At 44.8% G+C, this 10,938-nt stretch overlaps 1 protein-coding gene across 1 annotated transcript in view; it reads right to left on the bottom strand.

Annotated features, from left to right (window-relative positions):
- znf407 (zinc finger protein 407) overlaps positions 1 to 6,411 on the bottom strand; it is a gene marked incomplete at its 5' end in the record, with an annotated part of 348,519 nt that extends 342,108 nt beyond the window's left edge. Inside the window, 2 exons of the mRNA XM_083647717.1 lie at positions 1,258 to 3,705; positions 5,733 to 6,411. Coding sequence (XP_083503843.1) covers positions 1,258 to 3,705; positions 5,733 to 6,411 — 3,127 coding nt within the window. The remainder of the gene's footprint in view (positions 1 to 1,257; positions 3,706 to 5,732) is intronic.
- Positions 6,412 to 10,938: the final 4,527 nt, after the last annotated feature.

Consider the following 10,938-nt stretch of genomic DNA (forward strand, 5'->3'; position numbering starts at 1 on the left):
TATCTAAACATTAGCCTGTGCTGCCAGAGAGTAGGCTATCTAAACATTAGCCTGTGCTGCCAGAGAGTAGGTTATCTAAACATTAGCCTGTGCTGCCAGAGAGTAGGCTATCTAAACATTAGCATGTGCTGCCAGAGAGTAGGCTATCTAAACATTAGCCTGTGCTGCCAGAGAGTAGGCTATCTAAACATTAGCCTGTGCTGCCAGAGAGTAGGCTATCTAAACATTAGCCTGTGCTGCCAGAGAGTAGGCTATCTAAACATTAGCATGTGCTGCCAGAGAGTAGGCTATCTAAACATTAGCATGTGCTGCCAGAGAGTAGGTTATCTAAACATTAGCCTGTGCTGCCAGAGAGTAGGCTATCTAAACATTAGCCTGTGCTGCCAGAGAGTAAGTTATCTAAACATTAGCCTGTGCTGCCAGAGAGTAGGCTATCTAAACATTAGCCTGTGCTGCCAGAGAGTAGGCTATCTAAACATTAGCCTGTGCTGCCAGAGAGTAAGTTATCTAAACATTAGCCTGTGCTGCCAGAGAGTAGGTTATCTAAACATTAGCCTGTGCTGCCAGAGAGTAGGCTATCTAAACATTAGCATGTGCTGCCAGAGAGTAGGTTATCTAAACATTAGCCTGTGCTGCCAGAGAGTAGGCTATCTAAACATTAGCCTGTGCTGCCAGAGAGTAGGCTATCTAAACATTAGCATGTGCTGCCAGAGAGTAGGTTATCTAAACATTAGCATGTGCTGCCAGAGAGTAGGTTATCTAAACATTAGCCTGTGCTGCCAGAGAGTAGGCTATCTAAACATTAGCATGTGCTGCCAGAGAGTAGGCTATCTAAACATTAGCCTGTGCTGCCAGAGAGTAGGCTATCTAAACATTAGCCTGTGCTGCCAGAGAGTAGGCTATCTAAACATTAGCATGTGCTGCCAGAGAGTAGGCTATCTAAACATTAGCCTGTGCTGCCAGAGAGTAGGCTATCTAAACATTAGCCTGTGCTGCCAGAGAGTAGGCTATCTAAACATTAGCATGTGCTGCCAGAGAGTAGGCTATCTAAACATTAGCCTGTGCTGCCAGAGAATATGCTATCTAAACATTAGCCTGTGCTGCCAGAGAATATGCTATCTAAACATTAGCCTGTGCTGCCAGAGAATATGCTATCTAAACATTAGCCTGTGCTGCCAGAGAGTAGGCTAGCCTGCCCTGTACCAAGATAGGGCCCTCTCTGTGTAGTAGTGTGGTGAGTGAACGCAGGACTCATACCTGTGTGTGTGCGGATGTGGGCCAGGAAGGCCATGGAGTTGCTGCTCTTGCAGACCTTGCCGCAGTATTTGCACACGCTGCCCTGGTTCTCCTCGCGCTCGCGGTTGATCTGCTCCGTGTCCTCCACCACGTACTTGTTGACCTCCCTCAGGAGCTCCTCGTGTTTCTCCTTGATGTGAACGAACAGCTCCCGCTCCGTCTCGAAGCGCTCAGTGCATTTGACGCACTTGAAACTGGCGCCCCCCTCGGGCAGCTCCTCCACGCTGTTCTGCTCGTTGCGGAGGTGGGCGGCGCTGGTCAGGTGCTGGTGCAGGTTGCTCTCGGTGTAGAAGGACTTGCCGCAGACCATGCAGTGGAAGTGCTTCTCCTTGGACGGGTGCTTCATGGAGATGTGGACGTTGAGGCCGCTGAGGCCGTCGGCCATGAAGCCGCAGTCATCACAGCGGATGCGAGTGATGGGCGCTTTGGCCAGGTCTTTTGCGTTCTCCTCCTTGGGTTTGACCTTCTTGACGTGTGGGAAGGGAGGACTGAGGAAGCTTGGGAGCGCCGATGCTCCTCCAGTCAGACAGATGACAGCAGCCTCACCTTCCAGAGCCAGACCCTCCTGCAGAGCCTGCTCCTGCTCAGTGAGGGCCTTCATAGATACAATGCAGGCGTCGAAGGGGGGGGCCCTGGACATCTGTGTCTCTGTCGAAGAGCCGTTGTCCCCCATGTCTGCCATCACCACGTCTTCATTTAAACCTGCAGCCACATCTTCATTTAAACCTGCAGCCACATCTTCATTTAAACCTGCAGCCACATCTTCATTTAAACCTGCAGCCACATCTTCATTTAAACCAGCAGCCACATCTTCATTCAAGCCAGCAGCCACATCTTCATTCAAGCCGGCAGCCACTGCCTCTTTGTCCTCGCCACCCTGCCCTGTAGATTGATCCCTTACAGGCTGAAGGTCTGCAGGAGTCTCAGAATCTGTCTCCAGTACGACCGTCTGGTCAGTTGGCTTTGTTTCATCACCAGTGCAAGATATCACGGTTTCTGCCTCAGCCTCAACGCTGCCAGTCACCAATACAATTGTAGGTGCATCCTGGCCGGCCACAGAGACACCAGCCTCTGTGAGGAGGGAGGCTGTATGCTGACCATCTATAGCTTGGCTGCTATCGGCCTCAGACTCCTCGGGGCTAATAGGTACATGTTCAGGGTTAATAGGTACATGTTCAGGGTTAATAGGTACATGTTCAGGGTTAATGGGTACATGTTCAGGGTTAGGGTCTGTGTCTACTTCCTCCACAAGCTCAATGGCCTCCTTCACTGGAAGTGCATCATGGCTCCCTGCTGACTCCAGGTATTTCTGGCTTTTCAGCTTGTGCTTGTCTGTGGCGGCATGGCGAGACATTTCCCTGCTCGTCACAGCATAGTAGCTACATGCCAGACAGACAAACTCAAAGACTTTGGTGTGCTTCCTCTTCACGTGAAGATGGAGTGAAGGGACTGAATGAGCTACAAAATCACAATGGCTGCAGGCGTTAACAGAGTCATATTTACTCTTTTTGTTGCTTGTGTCCAATTTTGCGTGCTCGTCTTCTCCTTCTCTCTTCTTCTCTTCTTCCTCTTCTTCTTTGGAGGCCATGTCATCAGATTCAGGATCTCCATCTGTGCTCTGAGATACAGGTTTTGGTTTCTGGTCTTGCGCATTTGTCTGAGCGTCGACGGGTTTCTTATTTGCGGACTCCTGTGCACGTCTAACGTGTTTCTTTGTGATACAATGACGGTCCATGTCTCCTTTGGTCACGCAGCTGTAGTTGCAGAGAGTGCAGTTGTAGCCGTACTCCTTGCTGTGTTTACGGCGGACATGGACACTAAGGTTGGTAGCGTTGGACACTACCAGACCACAGTATCCACAAGTGGTGGTGGTGATGTGTTTTGGCCTGCCCCTTTTCCTTGGGGGACGCTGAAGTTTATCTGATGGCTCCTCGTCCACCAACACAGTGGTGTTCTCCCCTGCTTCCTCGGCTTCACCGTCTCCCTCAGACGATGGAGGTGCCACTTCTCTGCCGGCCCCCTGAGCCACATCGTCCATAATGTCACTATCTCCAGCATCGTCTCTGCTTACCCTCTCGACCACGTCTTTAAACGAGGAAGCTCCCACACTTTTGTTCCCCGTCTGATGCTGCAGGTGGGTCTCTGAGGACAGGTGAGTCTGCATCCACTCAGCTGTTGCCGAGCAAAAGTGACACAATTTGCAGCGGTGCCAGTCCTGGCTGGGGTGTTTGACTCGAACGTGGCTCTCGAGCAGCGCAGGGGTGCTGACCCTGAAATCACAGCTCACACACTTCAGCTGGAAGCGGCTGACCATGCGTTTGGGCGTCACCGGTGCTGGGATAGCCCTCAGGGTGCTGCTGCCGAGAGCCGCAGCGGCCTCCTCTTCATCCATCCTCTCATCGGCGTCAACTGGAAGATAATTCAAGTCATCTTTAAAACCACACACTCTCTCAAACATCATCAAGAAGAGCAACAATTCAATTCAATTTGTAACATAATATACATGTTATGCTTATGATCGTAAATAGTTCAATTAATATTATTTTATCGTGAACATTTATTCTCCAAATCTAGAAAGTGGAAAGGTGTGATATTATCAACAGGCCAAATCGGGAATACAAAATGTATTGCTCTTTTGGAACTGAATTGTGCAGTGTGGAATGTTTTTAGCTGCTATATGAAACTAGAAGGCGTCGATTGATAAGGCATCGATTGGTACCAACCATGTCATGCTAAGTTGTCGTGAAGGTGGCTAAATGACACTCCAAAGTTAGGCAACATTTTGGCGAGGGGAAAAAAAAAAACATTCTCAAAAGGGTTTCACAGCCTATGTTGGCAGGTGTGTGTGTGTGTGTGTGTGTGTGTGTGTGTGTGTGTGTGTGTGTGTGTGTGTGTGTGTGTGTGTGTGTGTGTGTGTGTGTGTTCAAGGCCGTTCACCAAACAGCCCCCTCGTACTTACAGTCTATGGTCACTTTCCAAACCCCTCACCGCCCGCTCCGCCCCTCCACTAGTGCAGGACGTCTCGCCCCCTCCCCTGCTACGTGGGCTCAGAAGCCGCTCTCGGTCGAGACTCTTCTCTTACCTGGCCCCAAAATGGTGGAATGAACTTCCCCCGGACATCAGGACTGCCGCATCACTACCCATTTTCTGCACTAAACTTAAAACTCATCTCCTCAGACTTTACATAGACCCTTCCTGAATTCCCTCCCTCCGCTCTGCCTGCTTTCCATGTGTTTTTAATTGAATTCTCTGTTTTTGAAATGTTTGCTCCTTTAATTGTTCACACCTTTAATCTCCCCTTTTATATTGGCTTCTCCTATTTTCACTATTGTTTTTCTATTTTATCTATTCATGTTATTGTGTGCTGTATATGATCATGATGTAAGTCGCTTTGGATAAACGCGTCTGCTAAATACCAATAAAGTAAAGTCAATAGGGGTGGGAATCACCAGATGCCCACGATACGATACTGAAACGATACTTGAGTCACGATACGATAGTATTGCGATACTGCGATATTTTCGATATTGCAATATATCGATATTGCGATATATTGAATATTGCAATATTTCGATATATTGCGATTTCTTACTTTTTCAACTGCAAATGATGTCCCCAAAGGAAAACTTTGTCAACATCTGGTTTATATAAGAACAATTTTTCAGTCTGTACATCTGACTTCAACCATTTTATTGCAGCAACATTGTCAAGTAGACAGACAAACAACTTTCATAAAGTCATGTCATAGTTGCATGCACCTGACAAACTGAACTGTTTGTTACAGTCTACTTACAGTCCACCTTAACTGGATGTGTGTGTGGACTACTGTACTTAGGTAGTTTTTGCAACTTCACTTCACTTACACAAAACATCTTGTGCAGTCCATTCAGTAACTGGGGAATTTGTAAATTACTGTTATGACAAAACTGTTACTGTTAAAACAAAATGAAAATATGTTACCGTTTGTTTACTGCTGGCCTTGGAACTAAAGTTTATACTAGCCCGGTGGCCTGGCATGGCCTGCAAAAAAAAAAAAAAAAAAAAAAAAAATTCGATATCGATACTTGGCGTCCAAATATCGATACAATATCGTCAGGCAAAATATCGCGATACTGTGGTGTATCGATTTTTCCCCCCACCCCTAAAAGTCAAGTAAATTTTATTTTTTTGGGGGGGGTAAATTGTATCCGCAGTGCAAGTGGTCCCTCGGAAATTTGGTTGGGTACATAGTGGTCTGAAAAGTTTGGGAACCCCTGAACTAGAGCAACTCTATGACTTGTCCTTTATTGAGTCTTACTTCACGTCTTTCTAGCTCTAAGGAGATTTGTTCATATTCATAAATCTAAACCAAACTGTCCAAGATCAGTGGGATAACATGAATTCTGTTTGAGGGTAGATTTCCACTTTAACTGAACGGGGCTTCCACAAATACTCACATGTGCACGGGGCGTCTTTGGCGTGGTGTCTCTTGATGTGCACCTGTAGTAGGAGCTTGTCCATAAACTCTTGCTCACAGTAGTTGCAGGAATAAATCATCTTGGGTTTTGGGGTTCGTTTGCTGACTCTTCTCTCTTGGGTGGGGACCCCCTCTTCCTGGGCTGCCTGCCCCGTGGCCATTGTCCTCTCCTCCTCCTCCTTAATAGACTCCTTTGTATATATCCCATGATCTTCGGCTGCTGATCTCCCCTCACCGAGAACAGCCCCTGGTTCTGACTCCTGCTTTTGATTAAGCTCACTAGCAGTTTCTCCCTCCGGGCCCACCTCCTGTGGGGTTTCATTTTCACCCTCTCCCCCTGGCTTTGCTGTCGACTTAGCGTTCTTTCTGGATTTCCTGCTGTGTTTCCTTGCGGTGTGAGTCTTCAGTGCTCTCGGGCCTTTGGCTAGAAAACCACATGTAGTGCAGAGGTTCACATCTTGAGGTGTGTCATGTGACCCCGGCCTCTTAGCCAGCTCCTCATCTCCTGCATGGGGCTCAGTAGTCTTGTTGGGTGAGACATCTTCAATATCAACGTCAATATCCATTTCCTCACCGTCTGTCTGCCCCTTCTCTCCCGTGTCATTTTCAGGCGCTTTGTCGTCGACCACCTCCTTCTCGGACATCAGTGTTGTATCCATATCATATCCTGCTGTCATCAAGAGAAGTTGATTGCCGTCATCAAAGCTTTTATCAAACTCCTGGGGGGAACACAACGATATGAAAGTTAAGTTGCGTGCGCTCAAATTGCTTGAAACAAACTGAGTGAAGAAAATCCCAGAAACAAAGCCACATTATTGTAATTCACCAATACCCATTGTATAGGCCCAAAATCTTTCATCAAGACTGGCTGACCAAACATAGGTATATGTCGCCATCTAGTGCTTTCAGAGACCAATTGTTATTTGAAAAGACAAAGATATTAGCAGGATCTGCTTCTAAGATCAATCAAGCCGGCTGTTCATTTATTGAAACATGTCATTGTTTTGTTTAAGCCTCCTTCCTAAATGCCCTTACAGACAGCTCAGTGCCCTTACAGACAGCTGAGTGGTTTAAGCCTCCTCCCTAAATGCCCTTACAGACAGTTCAGTGGTTTAAGCCTCCTTCCTAAATGCCCTTACAGACGCGTGATTTCTAACCCCACATAGGATAAGCAATAACCACGCCCTGTGGCGCCGGAATTGGCCAGGAGCAACACTGGAGGGCACGCAGCCCAGCGATTTCATGAACCAACTGAATAGCTCTTGAGAACGGACAGCGATTTCGAGCGCGGACATTGAGAGCGGACATTTAAATGAATTATGGTCACCTACCTTCCTTAGCATAGTAATAATAATAAGTATAATAATTGTAATCTACACAATGTACACAATCTACAAAAACATGCAATAATATAAACGGTGTTGTGTTCACGTTTATAGCTCATATAATAGGCCTATAATGTATCATATCGTTAATTTCAAGCTCAATTCTTACCCAGAGAAAAGGTACAGCACTGAAAATAGTTTTTTTAAACATCTTTATTTTAAAAGATGAAAAACCCCAGGTGCTTTAGTCCCAAGCTTCAATGCTCCTGGCCAATCCCAGCGCCACAGGGTGTGGTTATTGCTTATCCTATGTGGGGTTAGAAATCACGCCTTACAGACAGCTGAGTGGTTTAAGCCTCCTTCCTAAATGCACTTACAGACAGTTCAGTGGTTTAAGCCTCCTTCCTAAATGCCCTTACAGACAGCTGAGTGGTTTAAGCCTCCTTCCTAAATGCACTTACAGACAGTTCAGTGGTTTAAGCCTCCTTCCTAAATGCCCTTACAGACAGCTCAGTGGAGCTGTACTAGTAGTTGCCTAGATTTTTGCAAAAACAAATAGCCTCCAGTTAAATAGTCTGTGATTACTGAGAAATGCATATAGGAAATATGAAATGTTAATGTCAGTTTAAATGTGTGCCTGAATGTCACATAATTACTAACTGTAAAAGCACCAAACAGTTGTCAGAGCATGAGTTTAGGACATATTTTCATCAGGTTTTTATACTGAGGCTATGTTTCCCATAGTTACCATTTTAGTGGGGCCTTGATTACCTTTCAAAACAACAACAATAATAGTGACAGTTATAATTATTGTTATATTTATTGGTGTTATTGTTAAACAATGAGTGTGTTTACATGCACACAATAAACAGATAACTGAGAATAATCAGGTAAGTGGCAATAATCTGATTTCCGCATTTACATACACTAAATAGCGGGAACTCAGCTCAAAGTCTGTGAGTGGACATTGACTGCAATGAATAAACCTGATGATCCAGCAGAAACATAGGCAGTGTAGGAATTTAGCCAGGGGCCAGGGCAAAAATGCCCCCAAGAAATCTCAGAATGCCCCTAAAACCCGTGATACAGGGGCAAAAATTGCCCCCAAGATTTCTATAATTTTCTTTTCGTTCAGTTCATTTAATTTCCATCTCTAACACACACTCAACACCTGCAAGCTGGTTGCCAGAAGAAGATGACGAGGAACGCACTCACAAAAACAGTGCTCTTTTGTCCACACTATGCTTTAGCAACTTTATGCAGTAATTACTCTTTTAAGCGCCCCCCAAAATTGTGTAAATGCCCCAATTTTTTAAACCACGGGGGCAAAATTTCCCCAAAAAATATTTTTTAAATTGCCTGAACCAAGGTGTGTTCATCGGTTTTCTCATAAACTGATAATGGCCTTTATCCGGTAAAGGATGCCGTTTACATGCCCGCTTGATAATCAGGTAACTCTAGAAATCTGATAATAAATGGTTTATTAGTGTGCATGTAAACACTAACGCATTCAATTAATGTAGACCTACAAAATATTAAATATTCCTGAAGTTGAGTTGCAGCCTGTCTCAAGGCTTAAAAATCCTTCTCCAACCCATATCTGCTAGTCATTAAGTACTTATTATTATTATTATTCCCATGGCTACAAAACTAAAGAAAAGACATTACTAGATGATCAGTCAAACAGACCTCTCTGTGGTGGGATGATCTTAATCGAATCCAATCATATATTTGTGGCTCTTGTGTTTGTTTGGAATGTGATGTTTCCACGTTTTAACTTGATTGAATATTCAATTGACAATTTTCATTGTTCATTCGTTGGTTGCAACAATCACACTGTCTGCACACGACAGTATCAAATCAGACTCTGATGGTGCTGATCTGATGGACTGAAAAGTTGCAATTACTAAATCTGCTCGCTGTCGCCCTCTACTGTACATTTTGTGTTTGACAACGATAGAAGTAACGGTGGGGGAGCAAATAACGTTAGAAGTTGAATTTTTATTGAAAATAAGTGTTGCTCGATGTATTAGATGTACGCCGAAATAAAGACTAGTTCTTACCGATTAGTAAAGGATCTTAATTATGCATGTGTGGTGTGTGTGTGTTGGTTTGCCGAAAAGGAATCGAACTGTCAATTGAAGATTTTCAATGGAGTTCGGCAGAATGTTCACTCCACCGATTGGAGAACGGAAACCGGGGGACAGGTACGATGCTACTTCCATGGCACAGAAGTACAGACAGACGGCGCATCCATAGCTGGTCTGTGACTGCAGTGGCAGTGGTGCAAGCGCAACTCTGCCGCCAAGACAGGCTTCCCACAACAGAGTGGCTACCTAGCTATGTGATTCCAAAAGTAGAAACTAGTTATTTTGGACTGCATGTCTCCAAATTAAATGTATCGTTCCTATGCCGCGACTCCCATTGTTGATGAACTGTGAGAAAAGGCGTTTCACTGACACTGTAAATAATGACATAACAGCAGCAGACTCTAAAGTTGGCTTAAGTTGTCGATTATTATGTCAATGTGGCTAGCAAGCGACCTAGCAACATGTAGCTCAGCTGTATTTTGAGTTACGTACATCGCCTCCAATGAAATTGCGATATTGGCAGCATTATCCAATCACAAAGTAGCAAAGGCGGGCCGTGTGGGGGCTCTCGTCTTGGAAAACGACGGCAGCACCGAGGCCCAAAAAGGAGGCTAACATCGACCTTTGAAACAGCACTCAATATAGACGAAACAGTGGCTGTAAAAGAATCAAAGAGCATCTACTGTTTAGGTAAACGCGACACATGTTATAACTGTTGGATATAACAATGATATACAATGGCGTACCTGTAATATAGCGATATAATCACCGTCCGCGCTTTTGGCTCCTGGTCACAAATGGCGTACCGTAGCATGGGCCATGCGTCACCAGAGGGCGGTAACTTCTCAATTTTTTTCTACATCAGCTGATGTAGTTCACCAGTGCTGCATTCAGGTCCCATTGAAAAAACCAACAGAATCAGCTGATTCCGTTGCTGCATTCAGGTCCCATTGGAAAAACCATCAGAACGCCTTAAACTTTTAACAACAAGCGGCTTGGAAGTGTTTCACGTTTTACTACAAAACAAAAAATTAAATTAAATACAACCATAAATCCAGCACATAGTAGGGTGACGTGGTATTTTTTACATTTAATATTTTAAGATGTCCAATATGTATTTCATCATGTTTATATTTGTGGTTGTTTGCCTGACAATGCAACTGGACGTTACACTTTACTGTACCAAGCATTTTTTATTCAGAATCAGATTTATTTTCGCCAGGTACATTTTTCACCCCCCCCCCCCCCCCCCTTTTTTTAATAAGAATTTGACTTGGTGAAGTTGGGTGCAATAAACATTTAAACAGACAGCAATCAAGCTTTATAAATATAATTTAAATATCAAACGTCAGAGACAAAGAAGAAAATAATAATTAAGTGATTCCTTCAGTCTAGTAGCCTATACAATATGTAGCCTACATATAAGTGTGGTGAGTCAGTGAGTCATCGAGGGGCCTCTACATGGGCTATTCACCGCCATATGACCCATCTTCACATAATGTTATGTGGTCAAAGTATATGCTACTGAAAAGTTAGTGTCATGTCTGTCATGTCCCAGAGATTTTCTGTGTGTGTGTGTGCGCGCACACACACACACACACACACACATGCGCGCGCACACACACACACATACTGTACACACACACACACACACGTGTATTGAGCAGCTTCAAGCTGTGTGGCCGACATGGAAGACACACCGATACTTCTGTATAATTTTCTCTCAAATGGTCAGCGCGTGATGAATCACCACTTCCATTTGACATCCAAT

The sequence above is a fragment of the Poromitra crassiceps genome (assembly GCF_964638095.1).
Source record: "Poromitra crassiceps genome assembly, chromosome: 1".
NCBI lineage: Eukaryota > Metazoa > Chordata > Actinopteri > Beryciformes > Melamphaidae > Poromitra > Poromitra crassiceps.